General features: G+C 38.0%; 3 protein-coding genes across 3 annotated transcripts; 1 reads left to right on the forward strand and 2 right to left on the reverse strand.

Annotated features, from left to right (window-relative positions):
• LOC107638097 lies at positions 6,582-8,075 on the reverse strand. The gene is made up of 3 exons (XM_016341269.2): positions 7,978-8,075; positions 7,004-7,439; positions 6,582-6,879 (listed from the first exon to the last, which is right to left on the reverse strand). The coding sequence occupies exons 2-3, from the start codon at positions 7,229-7,231 to the stop codon at positions 6,658-6,660; spliced, it is 450 nt and encodes a 149-aa protein (XP_016196755.2). The 5' UTR covers positions 7,232-7,439; positions 7,978-8,075; the 3' UTR covers positions 6,582-6,657.
• LOC107638098 (protein TIC 20-II, chloroplastic) lies at positions 7,847-8,825 on the forward strand. Its single transcript, XM_016341270.2, has one exon. It carries the CDS (start codon positions 7,987-7,989, stop codon positions 8,614-8,616), a length of 630 nt encoding a protein of 209 aa, XP_016196756.1. The 5' UTR covers positions 7,847-7,986; the 3' UTR covers positions 8,617-8,825.
• On the reverse strand, positions 9,184-13,649 carry LOC107635167 (putative RNA-binding protein Luc7-like 2). The gene is made up of 13 exons (XM_016338551.2): positions 13,208-13,649; positions 13,036-13,088; positions 12,308-12,476; positions 12,161-12,224; positions 11,490-11,569; positions 11,142-11,295; positions 10,963-11,024; positions 10,738-10,809; positions 10,434-10,492; positions 10,030-10,111; positions 9,861-9,901; positions 9,561-9,782; positions 9,184-9,488 (listed from the first exon to the last, which is right to left on the reverse strand). The coding sequence occupies exons 1-13, from the start codon at positions 13,352-13,354 to the stop codon at positions 9,470-9,472; spliced, it is 1,224 nt and encodes a 407-aa protein (XP_016194037.1). The 5' UTR covers positions 13,355-13,649; the 3' UTR covers positions 9,184-9,469.

Consider the following 14,490-nt stretch of genomic DNA (forward strand, 5'->3'; position numbering starts at 1 on the left):
TTTATTCGTAAAGCATATATTAGTTAATTAAAATATTTTTGCTTCTAAATAATAATTATTTATTAAAATTAATTATTCTACACATTTGCTTTATGAATATAAGATATCTAATAATTATGATATATTCTTACATTTTAACATACTCTATCTACAAAATACTTCATAATACTCATTTTAATATCAACCTTTAATCTATCATCTAATAAGTATTTTAATAAATTTAATGAAAATATAGTTGAATGAGAATGATATTATTGTTTGTTTGGGTGTCATTAAATTGATAAAAAATTTAATTAAAAAAACTTTATTTTATTTATTAATGTATTTGTCAAATTTCTAATAAAACAAATAAAAATACTAGAAAAATAAAAAATATTCTTTTGAAAGCTATCATTTATATCTTTTTAAATTTTTTTTTTAAAAAAAAATTTTCACGTAATAAATAAACAAAAAAATATTTTTATATTATTATATCCAAACATAATTAATAGCTAAAAAATTTTTTTTTCATTATATATCCAAACATATAATTGATAGCTGATAATGAGGTCTTGTTAGTCTCTTGGTCTGTTTCTACTTTCTAGTCACAAGTTTGATGATCCAAACAAATGACATTTAAGAAGGTTTGGGACATGTAAAAAAGTGAATTCACAGTTAAAAACTCAAATATCAACCATTTCTTATACCATAGCAAGAGGCACATCCATCGTAAACTATTTTCAAGTCCATGGCAAAAACTTTCAAACTAAAGTTGTGTAAATGAAGATATTATATAAGTTATTACATGGTCCAATTCCAGAAATTCATAAACATAACACAGCTAGATGAGTTATTGAGGCATTCATAGCCCCTATTATGGCATCCCCGTTCACTCTTATTCCTTGGAATTCCAATCATGAGGGAGATGCCAACTGCCAAGGGACCTCTAAGGTAGAAAACAATGAGGGGCATCTTGAATAAACCTGAGATTACAGTAATGCCAATGGCTTTATGTGCTAGTTCAGCAAAATAATACAATGGCATTAACATGCAAAGGAGCATAAGAAGTTAAGAACACATTGTACTGCAGGATACACTGGGAATAGCAGGACCAAATTTAGAGCAAAACTCAAGAAATTCATGCTGATATGTACCATCGGTGGAAGGAACGTATTAAAAGCTTCCCCAAAGCTCAGGAAGTTCCTCTTCTCAAATGCCAAAGACTTCACCGATGCCAACTGATGAATGCCTAGAAACAGAAACCTCCAAGCGGCTTCAATGGTACAAAGGGCTTCATAATATGCAAGACAACCACCATGAGAATGAAGATGACGACCAATATATAGTACTGCAATTACCACAGCTGCAGATGCAGCAGCTGGCGCTTGTATTGGCACTGTTGCTGCTGGTGGTGCTGGGGTCCTGCTGCATATTACAAATCTCAAGAAACTTAACGTGATGATGGAATAAAAAAGGGCTAGTTTTTCAGAGTAAAGTGTGTTGATTATTGATAGATATGAAAATTAATAAATCTATTATTTTTGTCTAGTTTTCATGACGATTTTTTTTGTTTTACTCGGGTTGTTCCGCTGCTTCTATTGATGCTATTCACATCTTCTAGGGCGTCATGCAGTTTCTCAACTCTTTTGTAAATGAACAAATGGGTTGATGAGACCAAAGGAAGGACATTGCTTAAGCTCTGTTAACAATAATTTATCATTTCCGAATTCCATTACCGAATGTTACGTTTGCTGCTCTGAAACCCTCCACTTTTCATTGCTCTCTACCTCTTGTACACTATCTAGGAAGGATGGCTCTGAACCAAACAAACTCCTCTGCTGCACCCATGGCTTCCAGGAATAATAAGGTCGCCAAATTTCATTATTACTGCTTCGGATAAAACAAATTACTCGGTTTCGATTCGCCTTTTTTATTTCTTTGTTTCTTCTTTATCTGGACAGGCCCAGCAGCACCACCACAAGTAAACTGTGCCAGAGTACCGGCTCAGGGTAGCTGCAGAACTTGGGTTATTTGTGGCAATTGCCAGTTTGGTACTGGTTTATAGTTTCAGCTATTTCAAATTCAATCTATCCGCCATGTGCTTTTCTGACACAGCAACCGTCAACAAAGAAATATATTTGGGGAAAGATATGGAGGCACTTAGGAACCCGCTGTGCCCTGTCCTGAAGCTGATAAATCATCATGTAAGCATGTCCAAGTTGGTTCGCTGGATTGAATTCTTCAGTTACCTTTTGATTAGATGGGCTCTTGCAGTATTTATTCTTGTGGGTGCAAAATTCACTCGCATTCATGTTGTTATGTTCCTTATTTTGTCCATTCTCATGCTCCAAGAATCAGATACTTGTTTAACCGTTGGGATCGACCTCATAATACTTGGATTATTATTCATATGGTCGTCCCGGAGAAAGCAACAAGCCAACAACCAAATGGAAGGGAAAAGCTGCAGCCAAACATGGAACCCAAGAGTTGCTTTGAGATGTTTCCATGAGCTTTGTATTAGGGATAGCCATGCTAAATATACTTCTAGTTTGTGTTTGTAATTCGAAGCCATTTGGTACTTCTTATAAGTTGGTTGTGTAAGAAACTATGTTTGTTTGATAAACAATTACTTGGCGTATAATATTTAATCATACCTGTATGATTTTACCGTGTGTGGGGATAGTTGTTGACACGAGTGTGTGCTTCCACGCTTTTCAGCACCTCGAACAATTTAATCTAGTAGAAGATTCATAAAAGTTTTGTCTTAGATTTAGTCTACACAAAATTAGATGTTGATAACTATTACACACCCATTTTCAGCCAATTGTTTGATGCAAGGAGCAAGAAATGTACACACTATAAAGACTAAAACTGAAGTAGTTTTGGGAACAGGAAGATAAAAATAACTCAATGGAACAATGTGTGAGATAAGAAATGGATTGGATATTAAACAAATGGAAAATTAATTAATTAACAATGTTTGAAGGAGTTGGTGGCCCAGCGGAGGAGGGAGTAGGAGATGCGGTGTGAGAGTAGAAATTTGAGTCACAAGATGGAGTTGTGCGAGGCTTCTTCCTTGAGTTTCAGTGGCAGAGGGAGGAGGAGGAGGCAGAGAAGTGGAGATGGTTGATTGGTTGGTACTTGGTAATTGCGATTGTTTTGGATTGCTTTGTGAAAACGACATCGTTTTGATTGTGACAACGGCCGTTTGTGGCAATTCAATTGTTATTGCTAACATTTTATGGTAATTTGACCAGTAAATACTCATAGTAGTCCCTGAGATTCACGCAATTACTCATAGTAATCCTTAAGATCTCGATTTTTCTATTGTAGTCCTCCAGATAGAGTTCCGAGCACTCAAACTAGTCCCTGGCCATATTTCAGGTGATGACTCATCACCGGAGCGCTGACGTGGCCTAGGATTGCCACGTGGGACATGTCCAAAACGATGTCGTTTTGGGTTTGGCGCCCTTGAAAGCCAAAAACGACGCCGTATAGTTGTTACTTATTATGAAAAACAGTTTTCTCCACGAACACAAACACTTTGTCTCTTCTTCTTCCACCCTCTGAGTTCTTCTTCATCTCCCCATCAATGGCGTAGCCGTAGGGTTGTATTTGCTGGGTTTACAAAAATTTGAGAGAAGAAGTCATCTGATCAGAAGTTGTTGTCGCTCTTCCCTTCCCTTCCTTCACCACAAAGACGAGGTTCTGACGTTGTGATCGAACTCAAGGTAACCTTTTTTTTTTTTACTTTGTATTTTGAATACAGTGTTGGTTGATGATAGCATTGGTTAGTGTTGTTGAGGTTATGGAGTTTTGGTGTCATTGTAGTGTCTAGGGTTTGAATCTTGGTTGGGGTTTGTGGGGTTGCTGTAATACCCGAATGAAACAGGGAAAAAACAGGGAGAAGTATGGAGGTTTGGAAAAAAATGTTTTCTTGTGGTAATTATTTTTCCTTTTTAATGCATGAGTAAGCTTTCAAATTCTCCCTATGTATTGTAAAAATTTTAAATTTCTTGTAGATGGAGGAGAAGTTGGACATCATGTTTCATCATGGGGGTGACTTAAAAAAAAATGCAGAAGGAATTATTATATATTCTCCGGACAATAAGGCCTGTTTAGGTGATCTAGACACTGATACTCTAGATGTGTTCTACATACGGAACTACCATAAGGAGCTTGGGTACAATAACATTAAACAGTGCTGGTGGCATGTTCCTGGAAAATGTTTGGAGAAGGGGTTGAGAAATGTAAACAGTGACAAAGAGATAAGAGAGATAGTAAATTGTACTAGGACAAATGAGGGATTGATTGATATATATTTCGAGCATACAGTGTCAGTGCCGGAGGTGTTAGAGGGAGATAACACAGTTGTGTACTTGGATGATCATGGTGGAGAGGGATGTAATGCAGGTACAGATACTGATGTGAGTCCCCCAGTTACAGAGACTCATGCAATCATAGTTGCTCCTCCTATCCCTAAGGTTGTACCCAACACTTCTTGCAAATCCAGTCCCAAAAAAAATAGAACATCTCCACGGCAATCACAACCATTACACTCCAAAACTGCCAATCCTTCCAAGACAACCAAAACTCTGAAGAAGACCAACTCCCCAAAAGCCACCAAGCCCACCAAGCCCACCAAGCTCACCAAGCCCACCAAAATCAGCCAGCCCAGGAAATCCAGTCAGAACACCAAATCAGATAAGAGCAAGAAGCAGAAACTGTCCAAGAGACCAAGTATTTCCAGGAGACCCTGTACACGGTCTGCTGCTAGAGGATTTACTAGCAAAGTGTTTAACAATGAAGTTCCCTTTGATGTATCTTCTGACTCCTCTGATAGTGAAGAGGATAGCATGTTCAAATCAGGTCCGGATGAGGGTAGTTTCTCTGATTCTGAGGCTACAGGGAATGATCCTAAAACTGGGAGTAGGATTAGGAGAAACATGACACTAGATAAAGGGAAGGAGAAGATATTACATGAAGACGATGGTTTGGTGGAGGAGGTGAGCGACGCTGAGGTTGACCTTGGGTTTGTGGGTTGTGTTCATGAAGGGGTAGAGGATGGACTAGACCCAGGTGTTGACTCAGATGGCACCAATTCTTGGCATTCGGAGGAGATGAAGACACCTCCAAACTCAAAAGATGAGCTGGAGGAAGGAAATGAATCTGAAGAGGCAAGTCCGCTGTTTAGGGAGAGTGCAAGGTTTGGAGAGCTGCACCTTGAGGTAGGCATGAAGTTCGGAACTAAATGAGAATTTAGAGAAGCTGTGAGAGAATATACAATCCAAGAGGGTAGAAGCATAAAGATAGTAAAAAATGATAACATTAGGTGCAGGGTGGTGTGTAAGGTGAAAGAGTGCCCATGGGTGGCTTATGCATCAAGAGACCATGAAGACACACACATGTTGGCAAATTAAGACATTCAATGATGACCACACTTGCCCAAGAGAGGACAAGAATAGGGCTGTCAACAGGAATTGGGTATGCAGCAAGCTTGTGAAGAAGGTGAGAAAGTATCCAAATTTTAGACACTGCGAGGCTACAACTTACTTCAAGACACGGTTTGACTTGACTCTGAATAAAAACTCAATATCCAGGGCATTAATGGATGCAAGAAGTGTAGTGTATGGGGATAAGAAAGAGCAATATAGGATGGTTAGGGATTATAGTATGACGCTGTTGAAGACTAATCCCGGTTCCACTGTACAAATATGCACCACCCCTAACCAGATGGTGAAGTTACCTTTGATAGAATGTATATATGCTTAAGTGGCTGCAAAAACGGGTTCAAGGCTGGTTGCCGTCCTTTGATAGGTCTGGATGGTGCTTTCCTGAAGACCCGGTTTGGTGGACAGGTTTTGTCAGCCGTGGGGTTAGATGCAAATCATCATATCTATGTCATAGCCTGGACTATTGTCAGAGTGGAGAATACAGAGACATGGAGATGGTTTCTTGAGCTACTTCATCAGGACTTGGGGCATTATAAAGAGCATGACTGGTGCTTCATATCGGATATGCAAAAGGTGTGATTTAATTTGAATGTCTTGCTTTGATTTTATGTGATCTTATATTAAGAATTGTGTTGTTATGCTTACTGTGAATAATTGTGCTTTCTGCACCGAAAAGACCTTCGAAACTGTCACCACGAAGACGATCCTCTAATCAGCCAACCACACCAACAGTGAATTCCTTGCAGGGTGCATCTTCAGCAACTTCTTCAAAGTTTGCCAACTTGATGCAGTTCATCCCAACGCCAGGATTTAGGCCCCCAAGAAAGAAAAATTGAATACTTTAGATATATGTACTTAGGAGTTTCTGTTTTGTGTTTTGTAATTAGTCTTTTCCATCGTATAATGACTAGATGGTGAACTGTGATGCAAAGGCCTCTTTGGTATGCCTTGGCCTTGCTTTTGATGAAACTATAGATAGCAGCAACATGGTTTCTAGGCTGCCTTTTACAGTCAACTTTTGTTGTTTCTTGATAAACAATGGAATTTATGTTAATATACTATGCTATGTGGTTTACCATTCAAGAAGCAGTTTCTTTATTTTTTTTCATATACAATGGAATTTAAATTAACAACAATTTCATAGTTAATAGCACTTTTCATTCCATCAAGAAGTAGATTTTTACAAATGTTGATAACAACGAACCCAAAACCACCAATTCATTCATCATTTACAATACAGGATCACCAACAACACTGTCAATACACACAGAGCTAACACTAACAACTGGGTCATCACTTTTTGCATCTGGACATCCTCCTCCAACCTTCGAAGCCTCCAATCAACGTTGATCTTCACTTCATCACCACACGATTCTGACTTTTCAACCTGTTCCTCATTCACAGAATCTGCCCACACAAAAAGCCCGCACCATCTCTTCCCACTTGTCTGCAACCAATAAAGGATCAAAGTTTAGAGAGGAACAACTCAAGAACAGTCAGGGGAGGCATAACAACACAAGAACAGTCAGGGGAGGAGAATAACAGCAACACAAGTGATTATTCTAACCTACATTATAATTGGGGCAGCCATAGAACGGTTTATTCGGATTTGAATCTGTGCCAGACCATCTGAGAACTGGCCTACAGCCACAGCCGCACCATTCTGGCAGGGCCGATCTTCTGCTCTTCATTTGCGTTCTACTCCGGTTCCAGCTAGATGGGGAACGAACAGAGCTTCCACCTGCAGTGCTACCTCCACCCATTATCGACATGAGTAGCAGCCCCGGATGAGAGTGCATGAACAGGAACAAGTGTATAAAAGAAGAAGAAGAAGAGGTGAACAAGACGAAGAGGGGATGTGTATGAGAATTTGGGGATTTAGGGTTAATTATACTAGGAGGGACCAATCTGGGTAAAAATTGGAACTTAGCCAGCTCAGCTAGCCGTTGGCAGCACTCCAGCGTGGCAATCCTAGGCCACGTCAGCGCTCCGGTGATGAGTCATCACCTGAAATATGGCCAGGGACTAGTTTGAGTACTCGGAGCTCTATCTGGAGGACTACAATAGGAAAATTGGGATCTTAAGGATTACTATGAGTAATTGCGTGAATCTCAGAAACTACTATGAATATTTACTCTAATTTGACAGAAGATGATTCTATTTGTTCAATAGAAAGCGTGTCATTTTTTTTTTGTTAGTTGCATTAAAAAACTTTCAAATATTAATTTGACGGTATAATTTAGGAGGATGATAATGTTAATCCAAAATTACTGATACAGTGATATCATTCTCAAATGCACCTTTTTTTTTAATAAAAAAAAAAGTTTCCCTAAAATATCATATAGGATGCAGTATAAAGAAAACTAGAGAAATTTAAGGATAATAAAAAATATTTTAATAAATTTAATGAAAATATAGTAGACTGAGAGTGGTATTATTAAAGTGTATTTGTACCTTATAGTGGCAACTGATTGAATTGTTAGAGCCAGTAACGGTGTAAAACAAAACCAAAGTAAAGCCCTAAACTCAAAATTCAGCAACTTACCTTGGAAACATGGCTTCCATCCCTCTCCTCCTCCGCTCCACCTTCCTCAAACCCCAACCCCAAACCCTAACCCAAACTCACCAGCGACAATTCTCCCCTCTCCCAATCCTCAAAACGAAAAGAATCCCCCAAAACGGCACCGTATCGACCCGAACAACAACGTGCTCATACACATCACCGCCACCAACAGAACGGTTAATCTCAATCGCCGCATACACGCTCCCATTCTTCAACTCACTCCAGTACGGACGGTTCATCCTTTCCGCAAACCCCAACCTCGCCGTGCTCTTCGACCCACTCTTCCCTCTTTACTCGCTCTACCGCTCTCTCCCATACGCCTCCTTCATCGCCTTCTTCGCTCTCTACCTCGGAATCGTGAGGAACACCTCCCTCTCCCGCTATGTGAGGTTCAACGCAATGCAGGCCGTGACGCTCGACGTTCTCCTCGTGGTGCCGCTTCTCATTCAGCGCATCCTCGCTCCCGGTCGAACCGGGTTAGGGTTCCAGGTCATGGTGTGGTCCCACAACGCTCTCTTCGTTTTTAGTGTTGTGTGTTTTGTTTACAGTGTGGTTACTTGTGTTGTGGGACGAACTCCCACCTTGCCTTTCGTTGCTGATGCTGCTTCACGGCAAATCTGAGCCGTTGCTTTTGTTTCTTTCTTTGTTAACTTTGACTTTAATGCCAGTGCAATCAAATGAATCATCTTCGAAGACCATTTCCATTGTTACTTTATTTGTCCATTATTCTGCAATGTTAGTTAGAAGTAGAATCCTCTACAATGTCAATGTTAGAAGTAAAATCCATATGCAATTAATCAAATATCTATTTAATTGCTTCTTGGTCCCAACTAACGCAGATTCACATTCGAATAATACAGATGATTAAAAATAGGGAGCACATATCCAAATATGTCTTTCTTTTCCATATAAAAGAATTTAATTTCGTACACAATGTGAAAGAATTTTATATAGATAACCAATACTAACTAAAAAATCGCATAAATCTTATTGAATAATCATGTAAGAGTATTAAAATTAAATTTACATAAATGTCTTAATAAGAATGTCATTATCAAGGAATAATATTATCCACATTAAAATGGATGACTAGTTTGATTTCAATTAATCAACTCGCAGTAAGTCTATATTTTAAGTGTGGGCAATCTTATAGATATATTTGTACTAAACTAAAATTTTCACAATTCATAACGACAAAATGATCGTATTTCGGATGGATAACAAATGTTAAGACAATAAACCAACTATTTTAAAAAGTGCAAATGTCGATGAAGTGATCCAAGTAGGCAAATTACAAGGTGGACTCAATAGCTCTGAACCAACATCAATCCATCAAAACCATAAAGCTACACCTAAAGCTCAAGTTACATCCATCATTGGAGAATCCTCTCAACACAGAAATTGCAAAATTATTTTGTCCGACACCAGGCTACTAAAATATTATATCATAATCCAAATGATCCACATCAAATACCTAGTACCGATCATAGCGCCTGCCAAAGAAACAAAAGAGTTAGGCACCACAAATACATTTCATAGTTGCCCAAAATTAGTGACAACTTTACCTGTGGCGATCATAGTCCCTGGATCTCTCTCGTGATCTTGAGCGGGACCTCCGACGTCTTGATCGATCATAGTCTCTGTCACGTTCTCTATCATATCCACGATCTCTGTCGTGATGCCTATCGCGGTCTCTGCTCCTACGATCATAGTCTCGCCCTCGTTCACGACTGTCACCTCGATCACGGTCCCTACTTGGCTCACGATCCCTACTCCTTTCTTTTGATCTAGTGCCAAATAAATGCACAAAACACAATTAACTAATCATTAAATCATACTTACAAGCTTGTAGTAAAGAAATTCACCTCCTGTCATCAAGTGACTTCCGGCTCTTGGTCCTCTCCTCCTGAAGAAGAAAATAACATAATACCATATTGTGAGATAAATTCTCTCCCCAATAAACTATTCATGTATTATTAGATAAACAATTATCCAAAATAATTAATGATAATAATTGCATATAAGATGTTTTACCTGGAGTTCTGCTAACTTCTCTCGAATCTGCATATACCCTAAATGGAGTTTCCCTCCAAAATGATCAGCTAAGCGGCGATCACTGAAAATAGTAACAAAAAGTAAAATGGTACAGTGAAACGTACAAAAAAAAAATTAATATATTGCAACTGATGTATCACATGATTTCCCCAAAAATTTTCTAGCTAAGAATAGCATTATCGACAAGCAAAAACAGAAAAGACGCACATTCTTTAGCTGCAAAAGTTATCCTCGTAAAACTGGCACAAGAGCCTGCTGGTGACAAGAGGTATTACTAACGGGTCAAAAGCTGAAGCACTTGAAACCCCAAATTCTAACTCCATAAATTCCTATCAAAACTTAAAGATAGGTAAAAAGATGTATTGCACAGGATCAGTTGTTACCTGTCATAAACACTCAAAAATGCTCCACATATGTCACACACGCGTAGCTTCTGATCAGTCTGAGTAGTTATATATGAATAAGAAAACATAAGAATCAATTGATATAATATATAATATATGCTGATACATGTGTATTTTGCTCTCAAAAAGGTACAAGTTGCAGTGAAATGCTTGGATGCAAGAATATGGAAAACGACTTGACATTACACATTTCATTTATTTTGATGCATCATTTGAAATGTAATCGAAATACGAGTGCAGATTTAATCTCATTGAAGTTATAGAACACAGGAAATCTACTCACAATCCGCACATCAGCAGCTGTATATTTTGAAGAATTTGAATTATCCACTACAGGCTCCTGCCTTGCCGGAAGCTGACACAAAAATCAGATTGTTAACACAGATCAAAATTAACAAGAAAAAATCACTGCAGGTATATATGAACTCTTCGATTTAAATAAGCAAACAGTACCCAAAATGATTTCAATAGCAAGACAAACAAAACCATATTATAAAAAGTGAAGGACCTTCTTAAGTGCTTCGGCTTCTTCCAATGCTTTTTGCGCCTCATCAACCTTTCCTTGCTCGCCTGTTCATTAATCCAAACTTATATATTGTTAAATATAAATTAAAGGGCTTTTTCCTTAAAGAAGGCATCTCTCCTCAGTCTTCCAATAAGCTAAAGAATATCAGATCAGTGGCTTACCAAGGTCCTCGGCTTTCTTCAACTTCTCATTTATCATCTCTTGAGTTCGAGGATCAGGAGCAGCAACAGGAATGGGAGCCAAAGGAGGTGGATTTGGCAGAGGTTGAGGTAAAGATGCCCTGTCTTTGTTAAAGGCATCTAACATGAGCATGGACTGTTTGGAAATTGTTAGAAAGTCAAAAGAATTGTTAGTATGCTCCTCTAAAATAGTGATCAGACAACTATCTTAATAGTCTAATGACAAAGGATAAACAACGAAAGGAAAAAGGTCAAACAATGATCCAGAGTTTACAACACTGACAACGACACATGGATCTTAGCATTCAAGGGTGATAACGGATAACTGACCTGCTTGTCTGCTCTTTTAGTTCTAAGTTCTTCCACAACCTCTAAAGCACGAATCTTGAGATCTGTCTTGCCTTCAAGATCTGCATCCAAAATATTTTACACGGTGGAAAGATAAATAAAGACTTAAGTTTTCATCATGGAATACACACATGAAAATATAACATCTTATATAACTCCACGCTCATCAAAAGGGGGGAATATTAAAATATCAAGCGTACACAAATGTTCAAATCCTAAACACCACAAATGTTTTTAAAGTCTCATAATCAGCTTTGGTGAAAGGAATAAACCCTTTCAACTGATGTGGTTTTACATGTAATTAAACTTGAAAATATATGTTATGAATAGATGTAGGCTGCATAGCCACCATGCAATTCTACAACATACCAGAACCATCAACAAATGTAGATACATTATCATTTTTCAAGCAAAGAACCATTAGAAAGAACCAAAAAAATAAACATTAATATAATACTTAGGCAATATATACATTCAACTTATCAGCAAAAGCTACAACTTAAGACCCAAAAAAAGGGGTTATAATGGCATAAGCAGAAGTAATTCATGCATTATACCCCGTGGAATTGCATGATTTCATACAATTAACGGAAAAGAGATGCAGGATCATCTACATGCTAACAAGTCTATGGAGTATGGACTAATAATTATACCATATTGATCAGCTTCTTTTAACTTCTCCTTGATTTCTTTTGACAACTCAAGCACCTCAGGAGTCTGCACATTCAACAGAACAATCATTAGAATTTATAGACCATCACAATCACTGAGAAAATCCCAACCATGCCTCATAGCGTCACCTGAGTAACTTCAGAAACTGAAATTGCAATTGCCGCTTTTGCATCTTCATCCTCAAGACGCTTCAGAGCTCTACCAATCTTCCTATCGCATTCACCAATGAGCTTGTCTATAACATCCTCCAACTCCCTGTCATAATTATCTGTCCCTTTCGCTTTTGCTTCCTCATATCTAGAAATGGTAAAGCAATACAACGTGAACACCGACTAAGCCATTTTGACGACAATATTATGCCCTAACACAAAACCATGTCTACTAAAAGGATCATTAGTCTAAATCCCTTCTAATAGTTTTGTTTTCAGTTTCTTATGTGTCTACCTCTACCTAACCTGCTAAGCTTCCCCTTCATCTGAACTACTACTATAACAAATGTTCCTACCGATTTTGTCATCACATGACAAAACCCCAAAAGGTTCCAGCTTAGGTCCTTCCCACCATAGGTAAAATCCATAATTCCTCACTAATATACTCATTGTGAAGAATCAAACCTATATCAATAATTGGAGGGGCTCTTTTTTCCAGTGAAGAATCAGTATTATGACAAATCATTGGAGCACTCGTGCAGCAGGTGTAGATCATTAAAAATCAAACTAAACCATTTTACAGCTAAAATCTTCAATTCAGGTAACATAAGAAAGAAAGAAAGAAAGAAAGAAAGAAAGAAGGGGAAAAAGATTATAGAATAAGGTTAAAATGAGTAAAGTAAATAGAGATCGAGAAGGTAGTATACTCTTTCCGAAGCTGCAAGGAGTGAACCTTGGGGCATGGACCCATATCCATTTTCTGAAAGAGAAACAAAAATAACAAAACTAAAATTAAGCCCTAACCCTAATCATAAGGAACAAAAGAGAGAGAGAGAGAGAGAGAGAGAGAGAGAGAGAGATGGTTCGTTAGGTAGTTACGGTGAGCTGGAAGAGTTCATGTGGGCAGAGACCGACAAGGTAGAGGCGGCAGACGTCTCGATCGTAGTACTTGCGGTTGACCTCTCTGACGTCACCGTTCCGATTTGCTCCCATTAACACGTCCAGCTGCTTCCTTATGGCATCCATGGTGGTGGTGGGAGGAGGAGGAGGAGAAGGAGCAGGAGAAACACCTACCCAATGGTTAGGGTTTCTATTGATGCAGATTGGGAGGATTTCGACGACGGGATTTATTTTGCTTCTTACTACCTTTTTCTGTTTTTTACACACACACTCACTCTTTTTCTTTTCTTCTCCGGTTTCCTAATTTTTACTATTGTTTGTTCATTTTGGTGAATTTTATTTTTTGCTGGGTGCCCCTGAGATCTCTAGTATTTACCCGCAAAACCTTGGTTACGGACCTAGGCTTGAGATCAGGATTATGGAGCAGCTCCAACTTCAAGTGGCCAAGTGGGATCCATGAATCCATCCCTCTTTCTTTTTTTTTTAAAAGACAAATTTTATTGGTATAATAAAATAAAAGACCTATTTTGGCCTTAGAGCAACAGAGAAATGGAAATTCTTTAACTAAATAAAAGTATTAGATGTTATCTCCTCATTAAGACATAGAACGTGAAAAAGGGTAAAGTGAAAAAGGAAGAGTTTTTGGAGAAGGAGTGTCGTTCTTGGAGTTTCATCAATGGAGGTGAGTCACTGCTTCCAAAGTTCTGGATCTTGCAATAGCTACTACTTCTTGAAGAGAAATGACTTTGACTTCAAAAATTATCAAGTTCCTCATCTTCCAAATCTGCCAGGTTAGTATTGCTGCCAAATGAGTTTCTTTTTGCATCTGCCCTACGCTCTGGGTGAGACAGTGGAGAATTGATTCTACTGTAGCATCACAACGATTACAAATTGGGTTCACCATTTGGATTCTAGAGTGCAATCTTTCTTTAACTGGTAAGCCTTCATGCATTACTTTTCATAGAAAAATTTTAATTTTGGGCTGGCATTTTAACTTCCAAATTGAACTCCAGATAATCTATCCCTCTTTCCGGGTTAAAAGAATGAAAAAGTGATATTGTGGTTAAGGAGTTCGTGGATCGAATTCAAACCGTATATAAAAGGTATTTATCTGAATTTAATTCGAAAATTACAGATATTGAGATATTGATTTTATTTTAACTAATAATTATCATATATATTGTATTATTTAAAATAAATATATTTAATAATATTTTAAAAATAAACATATTTAAAAAAATAGAAAAAATTATTGATCTTTA

This window comes from Arachis ipaensis, chromosome B04, assembly GCF_000816755.2.
Source record: "Arachis ipaensis cultivar K30076 chromosome B04, Araip1.1, whole genome shotgun sequence".
In the NCBI taxonomy this organism is placed as follows: Eukaryota; Viridiplantae; Streptophyta; class Magnoliopsida; order Fabales; family Fabaceae; genus Arachis; species Arachis ipaensis.

What these genes read in the sequence shown, in the direction of transcription:
- LOC107638098 (XM_016341270.2), top strand. Translation starts at nt 7,987, where the DNA reads ATGGCTTCCATCCCTCTCCTCCTCCGCTCCACCTTCCTCAAACCCCAA.
- LOC107635167 (XM_016338551.2), bottom strand. Translation starts at nt 13,354, where the DNA reads ATGGATGCCATAAGGAAGCAGCTGGACGTGTTAATGGGAGCAAATCGG. An exon ending in CAGTTTCTGAAGTTACTCAG is followed by an intron (nt 12,225 to 12,307) that starts GTGACGCTATGA and finishes TTGAATGTGCAG; the next exon opens with ACTCCTGAGGTGCTTGAGTT. An exon ending in AAAAGAAGCTGATCAATATG is followed by an intron (nt 11,570 to 12,160) that starts GTATAATTATTA and finishes TTTTGGATGCAG; the next exon opens with ATCTTGAAGGCAAGACAGAT.
- LOC107638097 (XM_016341269.2), bottom strand. Translation starts at nt 7,231, where the DNA reads ATGCACTCTCATCCGGGGCTGCTACTCATGTCGATAATGGGTGGAGGT. An exon ending in ATGGCTGCCCCAATTATAAT is followed by an intron (nt 6,880 to 7,003) that starts GTAGGTTAGAAT and finishes TATTGGTTGCAG; the next exon opens with ACAAGTGGGAAGAGATGGTG.